The 20,499-nt window shown below is 43.0% G+C and overlaps 1 protein-coding gene across 1 annotated transcript in view; it reads left to right on the top strand.

The window, feature by feature from the left end:
• LOC142201185 (macrophage mannose receptor 1-like) overlaps positions 1-13,779 on the top strand; it is an 87,184-nt gene extending 73,405 nt beyond the window's left edge. The window contains exons 26-31 of the mRNA XM_075272013.1: positions 47-212; positions 3,953-4,102; positions 4,433-4,549; positions 9,282-9,500; positions 13,160-13,195; positions 13,559-13,779. Of these exons, the coding sequence (XP_075128114.1) occupies positions 47-212; positions 3,953-4,102; positions 4,433-4,549; positions 9,282-9,500; positions 13,160-13,195; positions 13,559-13,779 (909 nt within the window). The remainder of the gene's footprint in view (positions 1-46; positions 213-3,952; positions 4,103-4,432; positions 4,550-9,281; positions 9,501-13,159; positions 13,196-13,558) is intronic.
• Positions 13,780-20,499: the final 6,720 nt, after the last annotated feature.

Consider the following 20,499-nt stretch of genomic DNA (forward strand, 5'->3'; position numbering starts at 1 on the left):
TAAAGACGTAATGTAATATCTTACTGACTCCCCATTGGTATTTCAGACTGGAAATACATACAAGTGGGTTGATAACTGGAAACTGCGCTACACTAGATGGGCCGCTGGGGAGCCAAGAATGGGCACATCCTGTGTATATGTGGATATAGATGGTCAGTGGAAGACGTCGTCCTGTAATGAGAGTTATCCTTCTATCTGCAAACATACAAGTGGTAAGATGTCTAAATGAAGTCTATCTATCATTTCATGTATCATATATCGGTCAAACATTCTGATCTGACATGATCATTTTCTCATTACATCTTCATAGAGGTTGGAGCTGTGTTTTTTTTTAGTTCACCGTGTCTAGTGTCACCACTACAGCAGCTTAAATGGATTTTCCCATATAGGACATTTATTGCATATCATAGAAACATAGAATCATATAACACAAAAGTGGGTAATAGGCTTACTACTACGGGAGGGGTTTGTAACATAGAAAAAGATTTAGCCTTACTGGATGAATGGTCCAAACAATGGAAACTGCAGCTCAGTGTTTCCAAATCATTTTATCAGTTCTGTGATAGCCAGGACTTCAAAAGAGAAGGATCCCAATATCTTACAATCTCAAATTGAATCCACAGGCAGCAGGGACAGCAAGTAGGATTCTTCGTTGTAGAGCTAGAGATATAACCAGTCATACATTCAGCTGTATAGAGATTTATATAGAAGGAAGAGAGATTGTAATCCTGCTATAGAGCACTAGTGAGACCACATCTGAAACATTTTGTCTAGATCTGGAGACACCACCTACAAAAGACATGAATAGGTGTTAGCTAACATAGACTTCATAGACATAGTCATAGATATGTGTTAGCCAAGACTTCAGAAGAGAAGGATCTAGGGGTTCTGATATCAGACAGCTTCAGTATGATTGTACATTACAGCCAGGCAGCAGGGAATGTAAGTAGGATGCTCGGCTGTACAGCTAGAGGTATAGCCAATAGGATGCTCAGCTGTACAGCTAGAGATATAACTAATAGGAAGAGACAGATTGTGATCCAGCTGTATAGAGCTGGTGAGACCACAGCTAGAATACTGGGGCTAATATTTTCAAAAAGTAAATTGATAAATCTGGTGTATTTTGAGACTCTCTAGCCTAACTGTACACCTCCTATTAGTTGGCTTCAGGGGTGTAACTACCAGGGTTGCAGCGGTTGTGTTAGGGCCTGTGACATTAGGGGGCCCGGGGACAGCCGCTACTGCTGCATTTTTTTTTTTTTTTAATAGGCCGTTACCGGCTGGAGTAATTCCAGCCGGTAATGGGCCTTACTTTCTTACCGATCCTGGCAGGGGCCGGGATCAATAAGTGACACCGTGGGCCCCACAAGCACTATTATACTTGGAGGTCTTTTCGGACCTCCAACTATAATGATCAGAGGCCCAGGAGAGGTAAGGGAACATAAAAAAAAAAATGGTATTACTTATCTCTATGGGCTCCAGGCAGGCTTACTTGCGTGTCATGCCTGATGTCCCATGACCCGTCCATATGCATTGCAACGCAGGGCCCCCGATCACATGACATCCCGGATAGTGCAGAGCGTTATCTTGCGCGTTATTTTGCGCCCGTGATTTTGCAAAATCACGGGTGCAAAATAACATGGTGTATACGCTCGTAACTCCCATTGAAATCAATGGGATCTTTTTGAGCGCTCAAACTCTGACATGCTGTATACGTGCCGGATCACGCTCAATTTTAAATCGTGTGAACGCACCCTAAGGTGAGTACAAGATTTATTGTTTTCTGGTAAGGGAAAGGAATCTGAAAAGTCGGCAAACTATTATTTATAGGGGTCTAATATTTATAGTGGGGGAACTATTAAATATAAGGGGGGCTATTACAAGGGTGAAGTATTATTAAGGAGTAACCGTTATACATAAGGGGACTACTATATGCAAGGGGAAACTGTTACACAGAAGGGGGGTTGCTATATACCATATAAGGGGAAACTACTATATTTATGAGTGCTACTATATACAGTCCTATGAAAAAGTTTGGGCACCCCTATTAATCTTAATCATTTTTAGTTCTAAATATTTTGGTGTTTGCAGCAGCCATTTCAGTTTGATATATCTAATAACTGATGGACACAGTAATATTTCAGGATTGAAATGAGGTTTATTGTACTAACAGAAAATGTGCAATATGCATTAAACCAAAATTTGACCGGTGCAAAAGTATGGGCACCTCAACAGAAAAGTGACATTAATATTTAGTAGATCCTCCTTTTGCAAAGATAACAGCCTCTAGTCGCTTCCTGTAGCTTTTAATCAGTTCCTGGATCCTGGATAAAGGTATTTTGGACAAACAATTCAAGTTCAGTTAAGTTAGATGGTCGCCGAGCATGGACAGCCCGCTTCAAATCATCCCACAGATGTTCAATGATATTCAGGTCTGGGGACTGGGATGGCCATTCCAGAACATTGTAATTGTTACTCTGCATGAATGCCTGAGGATTTGGAGCGGTGTTTTGGATCATTGTCTTGCTGAAATATCCATCCCCGGCGTAACATCAACTTCGTCACTGATTCTTGAACATTATTCTCAAGAATCTGCTGATACTGAGTGGAATCCATGCGACCCTCAACTTTAACAAGATTCCCGGTGCCGGCATTGACCACACAGCCCCAAAGCATGATGGAACCTCCACCAAATTTTACAGTGGGTAGCATGTGTTTTTCTTGGAATGCTGTTTCTTTTTGGACGCCATGCATAACGCCTTTTTTTATAACCAAACAACTCAATTTTTGTTTCCAAAATGAAGCTGCCTTGTCCAAATGTGCTTTTGCATACCTCAGGCAACTCTATTTGTGGCGTACGTGCAGAAACGGCTTCTTTCTCATCACTCTCCCATACAGCTTCTATTTGTGCAAAGTGCGCTGTATAGTTGACCGATGCACAGTGACACCATCTGCAGCAAGATGATGCTGCAGCTCTTTGGAGGTGGTCTGTGGATTGTCCTTGACTGTTCTCACCATTCTTCTTCTCTGCCTTTCTGATATTTTTCTTGGCCTGCCACTTCTGGGCTTAACAAGAACTGTCCCTGTGGTCTTCCATTTCCTTACTATGTTCCTCACAGTGGAAACTGACAGGTTAAATCTCTGAGACAACGTTTTGTATCCTTCCCCTGAACAACTATGTTGAACAATCTTTGTTTTCAGATCATTTGAGAGCGGGCTGCCCATGCTCGGTGACCATCTAACTTAACTGAACTTGAATTGTTTTGTAGAAAGAAATGGTCCAAAATACCTTCATCCAGGATCCAGGAACTGATTAAAAGCTACAGGAAGCGACTAGAGGCTGTTATCTCTGCAAAAGGAGGATCTACTAAATATTAATGTCACTTTTCTGTTGAGGTGCCCATATTTTTGCACCGGTCAAATTTTGGTTTATTGCATATTGCGCATTTTCTGTTAGTACAATAAACCTCATTTCAATCCTGAAATATTACTGTGTCCATCAGTTATTAGATATATCAAACTGAAATGGCTGTTGAAAACACCAAAATATTTAGAACTAAAAATGATTAAGATTAATAGGGGTGCCCAAATTTTTTCATAGGACTGTATAAGGGGAAACTGCTATATATGAGGGGGTTATTATAAGGGGGAACTCCTATACAAGGCTGATTATTATAAGAGACATATATAAGGGGTGTTATGTATACGGGAGGAAACTTAAATATAAGGGGGCTATTATAAGAGGAAATTATTACATATAAGGGGGCAGAAAGGGGGTGTTATTAAAGGTGCTGCCACTGGAAATATGATGGCGTTATTGGTATATCAGCATTTGGGGCCCTGCTGTTAATATTGACCAGGGTCACAGTTCGTCTAATACCGGCCCTGATTATACCTAATCTATTATATCTGACCGTGTAGCTATTTTGTCTTCTAACTTTTGGTCTTAAAGTTCTCCCTCCCACTGACCCACCTGAAACACCCGGAACCTGCCCAAACGTAACTTCGAGGGCCTGGATTTCCTTCCGTAACCATTGTTATATTTTTGAATCATCATCCCCCACTTGGTGGTACAAGGCAACCTTACAATGTCTTCAGTATGGTAAGTCCTACATATACATTATTGTAAAAATTGAATTTTTAGTTGCGGTGACTGGCGCTGATATAACTATATAGTGGACATTGTGATCAATGAAGAGAGAAGAATTCAAATAGATTATTTATCTAAAAATCAATCGAACATCATAATCAACCATAGAATAAAGTATTCTCAATGGTGAATATTGGTGGTGGGTATTGTGAAGGCATTGATCCTGAAAGGGTTAGACATAAATTATATGTAAGGAAGCATCAGATCATTGACTATGTTGTGCCATAACCTGGAGGAATGAATTCCAAGCAAACAGAATTATTCACTATGACAATTTTCTAGGTGCCACTTTAACGTCAGTTGAAGATTCTACTGAAGTGGATTTCCTCCTCCATCATACTGAGCTACTCAGCAACCAACAAGATACATTTTGGATCGGACTTTACAAGAATGAGAGCGGTATAGTATCAGAACACTGGGCTATATTCACACGACCCCTGAAAAAACATGGCTGTAAAAAATGGGTGAAGGGTCCATTATTTTCACAGCTGTTTTGCATCCAAGAGTCAAGATGAAAGAACTACTCAAGAATCGTTTAGTTTTGGGTTTGGGTGGTTCAGATCCCAGATTCGTTTTGGATCGAACAAGTTTAGTATGAATCTTAAACGGTTAAAAAATAGTGTATAACACTGGTCAGATAGGTTCAAGGAGCCCTGACGATTTCTACCTTTTTTTTTAAAACTGTAATTTTTATTGAAAATTTTAACATAACAAGTGAGAAAACAATTGCAAAGAGGAAGACGAAAATAAGGGAGAGGCTACACCGCCAATCCTGCAGTACATAACAACACAAAGAGTCATATTAAGGAAGTGCAATGAGAAACAAGAATACTGGGGGAGACAGACAAAGACAAGGGGGTGGGGGGAAAGTGAGGGGGGAATACTAGGTCACAGGCCTCGCTGTGCGCAATAGGCATCCCAAGGGGACCAAATGGAGTTGAAAGCGTTCAATGTATTGTTGAGACTGGCCGTCAGAAATTCAAGGCTCCATACATCCTTGGTGCGGGCCAAGAGTTTTGTGCCAAAGGGGGGATTCGGGCTCTCCCAATGCAATATGGGTCTTTGCAGCCTTGCAGAGGTGAAGAAACAGTCTGGAGGTCTTATTACCGAGGTGCCTGGGTGGGAGGTTCAAAATATAAATAAGGGGATCTAAGGCTAAGACAAACATAGCAAAAGTTATGTCAAAGTGAATGTGACGTGTATGTCTATCAGAAAACAAATTGATATAAACTCAAATTAAATTACCCTTTTCTGGGGAAAGCTGCTTGGAATCAGCAATGGTGGGGTTGGGTTTTTTATGATTTTCTTCCTATGTCATAATTTGAAGAAAAATTTGTGGAACTCTAAATGACATGGTAGCGACTAAACCTCCAATAACTTGGCCAAGTGAGAGTTAAAGTTGCAGACCGGCCAGAGGATGGGGTACAGATTGCTGTTTACTGGACACACATTCCTTTATGGATAATGACTAATGGTGTGGATGAAGAAGATGAGGAGAAAGAGATAAAGATAATGATGTTGACCATATGCTAAGTGTGAATGTGGTTTGCCAACAAAGGCAATCGTGGAGAGAGGGAATAGGAATCGGGTAGCAGTGGAAAAGTCAGCCAGTGCCACCACCAAGGTTTGCCTTAGATCTACCCCAGGCAGGTCTTTTAGGATGTTGCTACTGCACATCGGGTTGAGTTCTTACTATTACAGTAGCAACCACTCTCTTCCTGGTCTGTAGAACAATCATCAGATTCAGTAATGTCATAATCTTCCCCATTGTTTGGGACTCATCATGGCAATGGGATTACTCTGCACCCTCACAATACCTAACACATGTCCCCCTAATTCCCCTTCCAGCAATACCAACAGTAGCACACCCACTGTCACTACTACCTTATCCAACACTCATGTCTTCCAGCTATACCTCATCTACATGCAAAAAAACACTGGTAGTTCTCATCCAAATCATCAAGAAGGGGAAGAAGAGGAAGTCATAGGCTATGAGGAATATCTCTCTCAGTTGATGCCACATGACTATTAGAGAATGGGATCTCTGTCAGTGTAATAGACTAGGGTTGAGCCGATCTTGACTTTTCAGGATCGATTTTATAATCCGATTTCCAATCATTTTTCATTCGAACCTGATCTCGATCCCAATTCCGATCCCAATGCAAGTCAATGGGATTTTTTTACTAATCGGAGATCGGATTTTCAAAACAATCCTATTTGCTATACAGCATGGAATCTAACAATTGAACGCTTTAATTGTTAGAATAAACGCTGTGTAGTGATTAAAAAAAATCACTAAAATAGCCAGAGGATTTTTTTTTTAATCCTCTGGCTACTTAGTCCCCCCTGGTGTCCACTTACCTGCAGAGATGGCTGGTCCGGTGCCGGTGTTCTCGTTCTTCTTCGCCTTGCTGCCCCCTGCCTCCCAGGTTAGGAGAGTGTGGGCGGGTACTGGGAGGGGGGCAGTCACGTCTCCCTGCCCTGTACCCGCCCACACTCTCCTAAGCCACAAGCCCACCTTCTTCCTAGCTCTTTAACACTAACCTGGGAGGCGGGGGCAGCAAGGCGAAGAAGACCGAGAACACCGGGCACCGGACCAGCCATCTCTGCAGGTAAGTAGCTACTAGAGATATTAGCTAGTCTCCCATTAGAATGAATGGATGCAGCCGGCGTGCAAGGGGTTAAGGCTGTGTGCCGGATGCTTCCATTCATTCCTATGGAACCACAGTGAGCCTTCACACTGAGTATACACTCCACTCAGAATGAGCGGAGCGTATACTCAGTGTAAACGTTAACATTGTTAGCTTTTCCCACAATGCTTGGCCAGTAGCAAAGCATTGTGGGAAATAATCACCAATCTCGATCCCACCTAAAAAGATTGCGTTCGGAATTCTCGAACACGATCGCTCAACCCTATAATAGACATGGTTGACAGTACAGAAAGACTGCATGGTAGATTATGTGTTGCAACAGAGGGAGAGGATGAACAAACATACAACCCTGACTCAAAATTTGTGGTTTCAAAAATGTCTGTATTCTTTGGAAGTATAACATTGTGGCTATTGGCAGGGCTGTCAAGAGCACAAGTTTTTTTTTTTAGCGCAATCTGTACACTGTATACAAACACTGTATATATGAGCAACAAAAAAAATTATTAACAAAAATTGTTTCAAATTGGCACATTATGTCACACTGTGAATTGAGTGAGCAGAGCTGAAAATAATCCTTAAATAACAGGTTTCTTTTTAGATTAGTGCAGGCTGTTAGACTATACATGAGCAACAAAAAACTATTTAAGGACCTGTGCACACGGCGTAAAAGCGCGCTCATTTTTGCATAATACACGTGTAAAAATCACACTCATATTGACTTCAATGACATTTTTTACACGTGTAAAAAACACGTCAAAAAGCTAAAAAAAAATTTGAGCGTATTTTGGCACATTTTTTACACGTGTAAGAAATGTAATTGAAGTCAATGGGAGTCTGATTTTTACACGTGTATTCTTTACACGTGTATTCTGCAAAAATGAGCGCACGTTTACTCCGTGTGCACGGGCCCTAAGATATTATTTTTTCAGGTTAGCACATTTTGTCACATTGTGTTTTATGTAAGCAGTAGAGCACCCCCAAAAAATCCTTAAAGGGGTTGTCCCATCACAAGGATCCTATCTATACCTCTTGTTAATGTGGATGTAAGACTTTTCCTAAATACACTGCTTCAGCAAAACTGCTTTGTTTGTCCACTATCTTACTTTACTCAATTCAATGTTGACACAGCCCTTGACTTATCTGCTCAAAAGTCAAGTGATGTATCTGCCGCTCTCAGGGGGGAGGGAGGAGGGGCTAAGTGCAAGGAGCCAGCCTGTGTTTCTAGCTATTCCTGTGTCTACACCATGTGACCTAGCTTCCTGCTCTCAGATAGGGGAGAGGAGCTGCTTTAATTTCTTCTGTTCTCCCAGTTATCAGGCTAGCTAATTCAATTGTGTTCATTATGGCAGAGACAGGCAGTCTCTGTATGTAACTCAGAATGGAGTTGCTGCTGCCTGTACTTCATTGTCCAATATGGGTGGGCGCTACATGCTAATTTGGGGGCAGAGCTAAACGGCAGGTTGCATGTGAAACCCCGCCCACCAAATGATGCAAGAAACCAGGAAGAAAGAAGATTTTACAGCAGTGAAGACTGGTGAGTATGCGACGTGGGAATACCCCTTTAAATAACAGGGTTTTTTTTCAGATTAGAATAGGTTGTGAAACTGTATTGGTGAATAGAGATAAGCAAATTTTTTAAAAATGAGATTCAGTTGCTTAGCTGAATTTTCCGAAACTATTTGATCCAAATTAATTCCTTGGCCTTTGTCCTAACATGAGCAGCAGCTATTTTAGGAAAAATGCAATTCGTTACCATGAAGCGTGAGGAAATCTGGTAATGCAAATCAAATATTTTCTGAAATTCGGATCAAATTCCACTTCATCAGCTTCGATTCGCTCATCTCTATTGGGGAAAAAAAAAATGCTTAGAATATTTTTTTTTTCAGATTAGCACAGGTGGAATCAGCATTTTGCTGTTAGTTCTATGTATTTCATGAAATTTTTTTTTTTTTTTTTTTTTAAAAAGAGAATACATTGCCTCAATAGTGTTTGAATAATTCCGTTTTTATGTGTAAGCTAATTAACCTTCTCGGTGCACAGGAAGTTGTCAGCCAGCTCTCCTCCCCCTACTGTTTGCTGTGTGTGAGAGCAGGGAGGAGTCAGCAGCAGCCGCAGCCTGTGCTGTATATACAGTAGACAGTGCACAAAGAGACTTCCGGGGTGCACGGAGAAGCTAATTAGCCTATGAATAAAAATGGACTTATTCAAAATTTACTGAGGCAATTTACATACAAAAGGTACATGTGAAATACCCTTTCTATAGGCTATGCAAGGAGGTGATTAGTGAAAAATGACTTTTTCCAATGATAGAGCCCCTTTAATCCTTCATATAGCTCTTTACATGGAAAAATAGAGGCGTTATGGCATTTGGAAGGCGGGGAGTAAGAAAACAAAAATGGAAAAGTGCCACAGACAGGAAGTGGTTTACAATACATTGCATGTTATACTGTAGAAAATGATGGAAATCTTTGTTTTTGTAGACAATTGGATTTGGTTAGACAAGACCCCCATTGACTTTGTAAACTGGAACAGTGAGAAACCCAATGATGAAAGAAGTGATGAAAGGCGCACAGACCGGGACACCTTACAATCCTATAAAGATGCGTCTTCAATGTGTGTGACGATGGATGCCCTAAAAGGAACATGGAATACCGTAATGTGCAGTCAGCGCAGAGGGTACATATGTAAGGCCTTAAAAAGTAAGTCGTCAGAAACCTGCAGCTATTATTTGTTAAGGTAAAAATAAGCTGAAATCACACAGGATTATCACCGGCATTCAGATCATTGTTATTATTGGGACATGGGAATAGGTTCCTAGCTGGAATGGCATAGAATATCCATCTAATCTGAGCGTATTGTTACGGTCTGCAGGATATAGTTAAAAAAACTAAATAAATATATCCTGCAGAGCCCACTGGGTTCAGAACTGCAGGGCGTACAGATGTGAACAAGGCCCGACAGTAGACTTCACTACTGGGCTTTACCACCGAGTGCTGCAGAACCAAGCGGCCGCTAAATGGATACAAAAGTCTTAGTGGTTACTTCACCACTAGACAAAACTACCAACAATGAGCGTGTGCTCTCAGCAGCTTACTGAGCCGCACCCAGGCTACAGCCCCTGCCTAAGGAACTGACAGACTGTGCAACATATACCAGTGCTGGGCCAAACATACAGCCGCAGCACATGAAACAATGGAGATTAGAGGCTAGCTAGGTGGGAATTCCCTGGGCAATTGTAGGGCAAATTCTAACTACACACCTACCTAGCTAAGGCAGTACTCTGCCAAACTAAGTACTGCACTGGTGTGCAGCATGTAGTATTTGAGATAAGGATAGAGTCCTGGGCGTCCAAACCAGCCTCCTTAAATACAGGGAAGGCGGGACCGATCATCCTGCCCAGGTCCTCAAGCCAAATGCCGATAGGCTGACACCAGTGTCATCAGCAGACCAACTACGGCTATCAGCTGCAAGGAGATTAACCCCATGCATGCTGGACAGAGTTGAAACAGTGGAACAGGCTGCGACTCTGATATCATGGCCGCACCTGCTGCATAGTCCTAACATATATAAAGTTGTGTACACTGTCCTTAGCTGTGTCCGTTACATTTTGCATTTATTTAAATGGACATCGGGTGTGTTCTTTTACTGTCCGTGGGTGTCCTTAACTGTCCGTTGACAAAGATGTCCGATTTTTCGAGCGGACACCAAAAACCTACATGTTAGCATTGGACACTAACGGTAGTATGAACGCTCCCTAAGAAGAAAGTACAGACTCTGAGTGTAACCATACTTTGCACTGACATCAGCTTTTATGCATTTTAACATTTAACCCCTTCCCGCCGATGGCATTTTTTGATTTTCGTTTTTCGTTTTTGACTCCCCTCCTTCTAAACCCCATAACTTTTTTATTTCTCCGCTCCCAGAGTCATATGAGGTCTTAATTTTTGCGGGACAATTTTTTCTTCATGATGCCACCATTAATTATTCTATATAATGTACTGGGAAGCAGGAAAAAAATTCAGAATGGGGTGGATTTGAAGAAAAAATGCATTTCTGCGACTTTCTTACGGGCTTTGGTTTTACGGCGTTCACTGTGCAGCCAAAATGACATGTCCCCTATAATCTGTGTTTCGGTACGGTTCCAGGAATACCAAATTTATATGGTTTTATTTACATTTTGACCCCTAAAAAAAATTCCAAAACGGTGTTAAAAAATTTTTTTTCTAAAAGTCGCCATATTCCGACGGCCGTAACTTTTTTATACATAGGTGTACGGGGATGCATAGGGCGTCTTTTTTTGCGGGGCCGGGTGTACTTTTTAGTTCTACCATTTTTGGGAAATGTTATTGCTTTGATCACTTTTTATTCAAATTTTTAGCAGAATTAAAACAGTGAAAAAACGGCGGATTGCCACTTTTGACTATTTTTCCTGCTACGGCGTTTACCGAACAGGAAAAATATTTGTATAGATTTGTAGAGCGGGCGATTTCGGACGCGCGGATACCTAACATGTATATGTTTCACAGTTTTTAACTACTTTTATATCTGTTCTAGGGAAAGGGGGGTGATTTGAACTTTTAATACTTTTTATATTTTTTTATATTTTTTTTAACTTTTTTTTTATTTTTTTTTTGCATTTATTAGACCCCCTAGGGGTGTTGAACCCCAGGGGGTCTGATCACTAATGCAATGCATTACAATGCTAATGCATTGCAATGCATTGCAAAAAATCATCATCTCTTTTGCAGGCTGTATACACCAGCCTGCAAAAGAGAGAATTTGCAGACTGGCTGGGAGCCCTTAACAAGGCTCCCGGCTGTCATGGCAACGCGGGGTCGGCCCTGGAGCATGCTCCAGGAGCCGGCGATCCCTGCCAAAATGGCGGTGCCCATGTGCCGCCGGGAAGATGGCGCCTCCGGCGCCTTTGACAGCAGCGCCGGAGGGGTTAATGCCTCCGATCGGTCCGGGGACCGATCGGAGGCATTAGCCGGTTGTCTACTGCTTGAAGCAGTAGACACCCGGCGACTATGACGGCCGCCCGGCTCCCGGGCGGTCGCCATAGTTACAGACCCGACACGCACCGTACTATTACGGCGCATGTCGGGAAGGGGTTTAAACACTCCGATGATGACCCTTTTTTGGGCTAAAATCTGCTTGTTGGGGTTTTTTTTATACACAAGTGGCAGTTACATTGCAAATAGTAAAGGTTTTGTAAAAAAAATATTAGCCTATTTTGATGGCTTTTAAGTGCTATAGGCTTATATGTTTATTTGGGAAACAAATTTGTGACTCTAAGCCAACTTGAAAAGTGATAAAGAATTGGCTTAAAAAGATGCTTAAAGTGATTCTACCATTAAAAGAAGTTTTTTTCTCTTGACCTCGTCGGAATAGCCTTAAAAAAAGGTTATTCATCTCCTACCTTTTGCTGTGGTCTCCGCCGCGCCGATCCTCCGAAATAGCGTTTTTTCCCGGTATGCTAATGAGTGTCCGGCAGCAATGAGGGCGGGCCCCAGCGTTCATACGCCGATGAAGGCGTCCCCATTGCTGCCGGAACTGCCATATCCTGCGCCGCCTTCTGCCTGAGCTGCGTCCTCCCCTTCTGTGTCGTCTTGTTTGGGCGTCATGGATGACGCATGCGCAGTCGGCTCTGGCTGCGAGAGCCTGTTAGAGCCGACTGCGCATGCCGGATGGACGGCGGCCATATTTGCAAGGCCGGAATTGCGCGCATGCGCAGTACGCTCTGCCAAGTATTTGCCGAACAGAGTGTACTGCGCATGCGCGCAATTCCATGATTTCTTTTCACATTGTGAAACGCAAATTCTGCCTGCACTATCACTACCTGCCACCCAGAACTGTCACACTCAATCTGAGTAGGGGGCCCTTGGAGGAAAGTGGCGTACAGGGAGACCTGAGAAGTGAATAAGCCACAATTTTTGCACAAGATTTCTGACATACACAAGATAATTCTGATGTTTTTGATGGCTTGGAGCAAGCCTACATCCACAGAAGATCTGTGCTTAGTTTTCCAAGATGGCGGCAGGGACAACCTCCCTGCCCAGTTCTGGTGAAAACTGTCTGCAAGTAGTGACTTCATTTTATTAACTGACAAAAATAAAACATTAACCCTTCTATTTTTTGAAGCTTAAAACTTTTGCACAGTACTGTATATGTAGCAGTAAGCTGCCCACAGATAAGAAGTAATGTCATGTTTTGCAATGAAATACCAGAGAGCCATAATACCGTCACTACCATACAATCATACAAATGATAAAACACAATGAAATACAAAACCATCTCATTTCTACATATAAAATACATAAAAATCTGATTTCTAACCTGTTGTCTGATGTGTTTTCAGCTCCGCTGCCCCCAGAGAAGCTACTAGAGACCACAGGTACAGTATCACTTATCTCCCGCTATTATCTGGGATATTATAAAGGACATTATAAGGGGTTTCTGGGCTTCGGTGGGATATTTATACCTACAGATTAGCTCGGTCTGGATTGAATGGGGCTAATAATACTGCAAATCCATGTCAGGAATCAGAGCGTAAGCCATGGAATTCTGCCATATAGCCAGTAATGTATAAATGGTGGATTTGCAGTGTGAACATAGCCTCAGTGTGTGATGTAATAGAGGGATGTAATGACAGTAGTGACCAGAAGTGACGACTACTGACAGTGATGGATTATTACTCATTTACTGTCACCTCTGTCTGTAGGATTTGTCACTGTAATAACTATATTTGTCTTTACAGAAGAAAGGTCCTCACATGGCCTGACCACTGCTGTAGTTCTTCTTAGTATTCTGGTCATTGCTGGAGTCGCCGCTGGAGTAATCTTTATATATAGGAGAAAACGGAACACGGCGCAACCAGAAAGTGATGTCACCATTAGAATATACATGGACAGGAGCTGTGCAGATATCACACATGATGAAGCCATCTTAGTGCACAACTTTGGCCAAAATGATCTCTGAAATGATGGATTTATAATAAAACCAACCATATCTGTACAATAATGTCTGGTCTGTAACAAGCTCATGGACAATTTCCATCTACAAGGGTTAAATAACACCGGTGCACTGTTACTAAATAAACACCAGAGATAGCTGAGGTAAAGGGGTCTACAGGGTTTTGGATTTTATCACCTACCCTATCCATACCTCCCAACTTTTGAAGAACCGAAAGAGGGACAAAATGTGCAGCGCGCCGCAGCAAATTTATCCCCGCCCACTTTTGTGTTGACTCCGTCCACTCATTAATTTTTCATGTGCCCGCACACAGTATAATCCTCCTACAGTCACCCATAAATTATATGTCCCCCCTCCGTCTCTCCCCCAGCTTCATATACACCCTTCATCTGCCCCCAGATTCATGTCCCCCCATCTCTGCCCCCAGATTCATGTCCCCTCCATCTCTGCCCCCAGTGTCATGCCGTCCTCTCCTTCAGCTGCCCCCAGTTTCACGTTCCACCTCCACACTTACACTTACCTTTTCCTTCCTCGCCGCTCTCTGCGCGCCTCTCTCCCTGACACATATGCGGCTGAAGCAAGGAGCTGACCTGTGTCAGCTCCTCGCTTTGCCGCTGCCGCCTCTACTGGCTTGTAGACGCGATCATCACATCGCGTTTACAAGCCAGTAGCTGGCGGCAGCGGCGAAGCGAGGAGCTGGCACAGGTCAGCTCCTTGCTTCAGCCGCATATGTGTCAGGGAGAGAGGCGCGCAGCGGCAAAGCGAGGAGCTGACACAGCCGCATGTGTTTAACTCAGATCTGCGTCCTCTGGACGCAGATCTGAGTTGAAATCGGGACATACCTCCCTCCAACCGGGACCGCGGGACATGTCACCCAAATCGTGAATGTCCCGCAGAAATCGGGACGGTTGGGAGGTATGGAGTAGGAGCCACATGAGAGGTTATGGGGGGCGCCAGGATGTCGGTCCGGTTTGGAGGTTTCTGCAAAATCATTCTACAGTACTAAAGGGGGCGCAAACACAGATGTAGAGGTTGTGCTCAGTGCACCCTCCAGCACATTTAGGGGATATACAGTCCTATGAAAAAGTTTGGGCACCCCTATTAATCTTAATCATTTTTAGTTCTAAATATTTTGGTGTTTGCAGCAGCCATTTCAGTTTGATATATCTAATAACTGATGGACACAGTAATATTTCAGGATTGAAATGAGGTTTATTGTACTAACAGAAAATGCGCAATATGCATTAAACCAAAATTTGACCGGTGCAAAAATATGGGCACCTCAACAGAAAAGTGACATTAATATTTAGTACATCCTCCTTTTGCAAAGATAACAGCCTCTAGTTGCTTCCTGTAGCTTTTAATCAGTTCCTGGATCCTGGATGAAGGTATTTTGGACCATTTCTTTCTACAAAACAATTCAAGTTCAGTTAAGTTAGATGGTCGCCGAACATGGACAGCCCGCTCTCAAATGATCTGAAAACAAAGATTGTTCAACATAGTTGTTCAGGGGAAGGATACAAAACGTTGTCTCAGAGATTTAACCTGTCAGTTTCCAGTGTGAGGAACATAGTAAGGAAATGGAAGACCACAGGGACAGTTCTTGTTAAGCCCAGAAGTGGCAGGCCAAGAAAAATATCAGAAAGGCAGAGAAGAAGAATGGTGAGAACAGTCAAGGACAATCCACAGACCACCTCCAAAGAGCTGCAGCATCATCTTGCTGCAGATGGTGTCACTGTGCATCGGTCAACTATACAGCGCACTTTGCACAAATAGAAGCTGTCAGGGAGAGTGATGAGAAAGAAGCCGTTTCTGCACGTACGCCACAAATAGAGTTGCCTGAGGTATGAAAAAGCACATTTGGACAAGGCAGCTTCATTTTGGAAACAAAAATTGAGTTGTTTGGTTATAAAAAAAGGCGTTATGCATGGCGTCCAAAAAGAAACAGCATTCCAAGAAAAACACATGCTACCCACTGTAAAATTTGGTGGAGGTTCCATCATGCTTTGGGGCTGTGTGGCCAATGCCGGCATCGGGAATCTTGGTAAAGTTGAGAGTCGCATGGATTCCACTCAGTATCAGCAGATTCTTGAGAATAATGTTCAAGAATCAGTGACGAAGTTGAAGTTACGCCGGGGATAGATATTTCAGCAAGACAATGATCCAAAACACCGCTCCAAATCCTCAGGCATTCATGCAGAGGAACAATGACAATGTTCTGGAATGGCCATCCCAGTCCCCAGACCTGAATATCATTGAACATCTGTGGGATGATTTGAAGCGGGCTGTCCATGCTCGGCGACCATCTAACTTAACTGAACTTGAATTGTTTGTCCAAAATACCTTCATCCAGGATCCAGGAACTGATTAAAAGCTACAGGAAGCGACTAGAGGCTGTTATCTTTGCAAAAGGAGGATCTACTAAATATTAATGTCACTTTTCTGTTGAGGTGCCCATACTTTTGCACTGGTCAAATTTTGGTTTAATGCATAGTGCACATTTTCTGTTAGTACAATAAACCTCATTTCAATCCTGAAATATTACTGTGTCCATCAGTTATTAGATATATCAAACTGAAATGGCTGTTGCAAATACCAAAATATTTAGAACTAAAAATGATTAAGATTAATAGGGGTGCCCAAACTTTTTCATAGGACTGTATATGAAGATTGTTGTATTACGTCAATTGCCTAACCATAACCAAAGATGAGCTAAATAGCAGACCTGGACTTAGGGTTGGTTATGTCTGGTTCTGGGAAAGCTGGGTATCAACCAGACGCCACAGGCTGCCATCCAGGATATCTGACATTATACAGGAGACCCTGGGGCAGATTTACTAATCCTCACTATCACAGACACTGATGCTGCAGCATTGCTTTGTCTATTATTACATCACTTATTAGTTGAATAACTTCGCAGCAGAATTTAAAGCCAAAATATTGTCTGACATTTGCCACATTTAAGCCACACCCCTTCCCCAGGAAAGCCACACCCACTTATCTAGCAAGTTGTAGAATTTTGATCTCTCACTAGATGTGGCCCATTTATTAAATCTTATGCTAGAGACAAACATTCAGTTTTTTTTGCAAAATTTGCATCAGAGAAATCTGACAAGTATTTTGTAGAAAGTGCAGAAAACCCCGGCGCTCGCTGCTGTCGTGACCAGCTGATTTGCAAACCCTGAGCAGCCTCTTAAAATCAATTAGGTTTGACCAGCGTGTGACCACAGGCCGTGGCTTCAGCAACTTTATTCAGCAAGGTAACAGGATTCTGCAAGAATTGCACAGGGCAGACAGTGTTATTAGTTGTCTATATATTGTGTATTTATATCGTCATGTAATACGTAAGGGGATTCCAGGAATTGGGCAAACCATGGAGTAGGCCGGGGAGGTGTAACATTACAATATCTCTGTCCCTGATGCTCCGCTGTCCAGTAGGTCTTGCCTCATGCCCTTGTCACCCTGGAATTCTTGCCCCCCAGGTTCGGTTCTTACTAGGCCACATATGTTATTGGTTCCCTTCCATCAGCCACTGAGGCCACTGAATGGTCACGTAGGACGCAGGACGAGTGCACAGCGTGAGACTGACAGGACAGCGGCGGCCGGAGCCTCGGGGACAGCTGAGTGTTACATTGTTGTGGTTACAATTCCCCGGACTTCTCTGATTTCTTCATTCCCCGGACATCCCTGTAATGTCCCTTTCTAGACTCCATTGTATACGGCAGTCAGTGACATTACTGTACAGTATACCGGGACGTCACCTTCTCTTCTTTTACAGCTGTAATTAGGAATTATTGTAATAATAACCATTTTTCATTTCGTGTGACATTTCCGAAAGTGGCAATTTTTGTGCCGTTATTAAGCGGTGAGAGTCGTAGCCTGTGACGGCGGCTCCCGGGGCGGACGCTCCTGACAGGGTAATATCATCTCGCCATATATCTGTAATATTACGCTATTCACTGCCAGCCTCAGTGTTACGCTGCTCGATGGCTTTATTGATTTGTTTCCTCTTCCTGGCAGTTAAATGACAAAACGCGCCGGCGCCCGCCATTGAGAATATCGCCGGTTTCCTAAGATTGTTCTGATGGGGCAGATGTTGAGAGACCTCGGCGTCTCCCTTTATGGAGGGCTCCCAAAGCTTCTTTCCGTCTTCTGAATTTTGTTTAGAATTGATCGGGCACAGACGATCCAGGGGTGTTCTCCTAATTTACTGCGCCAGCACCAGACGAATGGATCTCAGGGCTCGTGTAAGTGATTGTTGGTTAATGTACAATTGACTTGGGTCTTGTCAATTAACCAGTGAGATGTGGAATGGAGACAGACGAGGCTCGGATCCCGCTTATCCCATGAAGGTCTTGAGATATGAAGCAATTCCCTTCTAAAGAGGAACAATGGCTCCTCATGTCACGCTTCTATCACAGTTCTGCCATCTGTCTGGTGTAATTGACAGTCCCTGACCAGATATTTCCATCACTAGTAATCACACGGCTGTGTTTGTTCTGTGTGTCGGCTTCATAGATATCAAGTCAAAGGCGGTGATGGATCCCATCAGGGGAAAGAAGGAAAATTCTTTCCAAGTCAATGCTTGTCACCATAAGCCGCATAACCTCCGTGGGCTCCAATGCAAAATGTATAACTGGATCCCCACCTACCATATGCTGCTTATAATACTGGGGTCGCATGTGGCACAGGGTTAACGACTTGCCCACCATCCACTGACTATTACATCCCCACGCCCGCAGTTTATCTCTGCAAGGATGTACCTGTATAGAGACGGGCGGTGCAGGCGCAGGGTGCTAGCTGCTACGGGTCTTATTCTCAGTGACTCCACACATGTTTGCATCTTTTCCTGTCCATGAGCCAGAAAATTCAATCTATGGCAGCCATGTTTTGCGCTATAGTGAACACTAGTTTCTGGCATATATTATAGCAAGTCCATGACAATAGCAGGCGAAAAATTCAAAGAGTTGGCCAATTTACACAAAAACTGCATGACACAAGACACGGGTGAGCTATTAAATCCTCTGTATGTAGGTGCGGGCGCCTTGTAACAGCAGCTTACTTTCTCCTATTCGTCTGCACGGATTCTATAGGTCGCCTTTTCTTAACCTAACTTTTAGACCAGACGCTGCAAAGTGATCCCTGAAATCTCTGCAACAGAAAAACTGAGAAACCCAGCACCAAACTTTTATGAGATTGACTGAGATGCGGCTATGATGTTACCGGGGGTCCCATGTCAGGGGCTCCAGTCATCTCCAGCACCCCTCAATAATATTCAGACTATATCCCTTTAAGTACAGAATTGGAGGCGATGGAGAGAAAAGCGTTTCTGCTAAGTGGCCTTCGTTTTATCTCACAAAACTAACAAACATGAAGTTGGCATTAGCATTATCAAACAAGAAGTAATGAAGTTACTCATATTCTTATTGTGCATGATTTATGGCGCGCAGGTGCCAAGATTCTGCTCCTAGACTGGATTAGCAAAGCAATTTTTCTAGAAGCGGGGGAGAGGAAAACACAAAGGAGTTAAGGCGGAAGGAGAATTCGTTTTCTCGGTGCAGTCGGTTAGTGATCTGGAGGTGGACGCTGCCTCGTCTCAGAGCCCTGGATGACAAATGTCTATCATTATGGGTAGAAGAAAACTCCAGCGGCCGACCTCTATCATCACAATGGGGCAGGGGTTGTGCACCATGAGATGTATGCGGTGGGGCCCATCTCCAGTGATTGGATATGTTATATGGTTGAATTAATAAACCCATCACCAGTCATGTGTCACTGAATGTGACTGTCATATTGCAGAGCATCTGCCTGAGAAAGCTATCCGTGATACATGTAGATCTCACTGTACCCAGCCACACACACCTAGCCACCCGATTATTGGATGTGAGTGTTATTATTGGACTGTTCTCATTGCTTTCTATGTACAGATCTATCTGCTCTTCACTCAGCTCAGATCTCATTAAGGAAACAAAATCAATATAATATTGCAACATTGTAGCAAAACCCTTGTCAGGCTGCAGTTCACAACACAAGCACTAGGCGGCCACACAAGTCGGCACATATTGCATAGCTCTTTGTCTTGAAAAGCTGGTCATCTTGTGACACAGATAAGATAAGATAATCCTTTATACAGTATTGTCCAAAGGTAGGTAGGTATAGAAAAAATACTGCACAGCAAGAATGCTTCCAGAACTAGAAGGGTTAAAAGTGAATGAAGAAGTAAGCTATATAAATTATAGATACATCATATATCAGATCTATATGTTAGACGTGGATACACATTATATATCAGATCTATATGTGAAACCCGGACATACATTATATATCAGATCTATATGTTAGACCCAGACAAGCTCCATTTAGGATTCCTGCCCAGCTTCTGCTCCGAGTTCTCGGATACCATGCCGCCATTGCTCCGAGGGGACGCCGGGGTTTCTTGACGGATCACAAGCAGTTCTGTAATGTCACATCATTGATTTAAGTGTCAGCAAGTGTTAGGGCCAGAGTCCACTAAATGTAGTGAGCGCGGACACGAATGGGCATGTCGGCTCGCTCTTTGACAAAGATTGACCAGATGGATTTCGGCCTGTGATTGATTTCCCTCATAATTTCCTCTTCATACAAGAGAAATAGACGTTGGAGGGAAGAAGGTTCGAGACGGGAAGCGGTGAAATCCCTCCTGACGTCCGATAGATTAAAGATGTCTGGATTTACTGCACTCAGAGG

This window comes from Leptodactylus fuscus, chromosome 4, assembly GCF_031893055.1.
Source record: "Leptodactylus fuscus isolate aLepFus1 chromosome 4, aLepFus1.hap2, whole genome shotgun sequence".
NCBI classification, from domain to species: Eukaryota; Metazoa; Chordata; class Amphibia; order Anura; family Leptodactylidae; genus Leptodactylus; species Leptodactylus fuscus.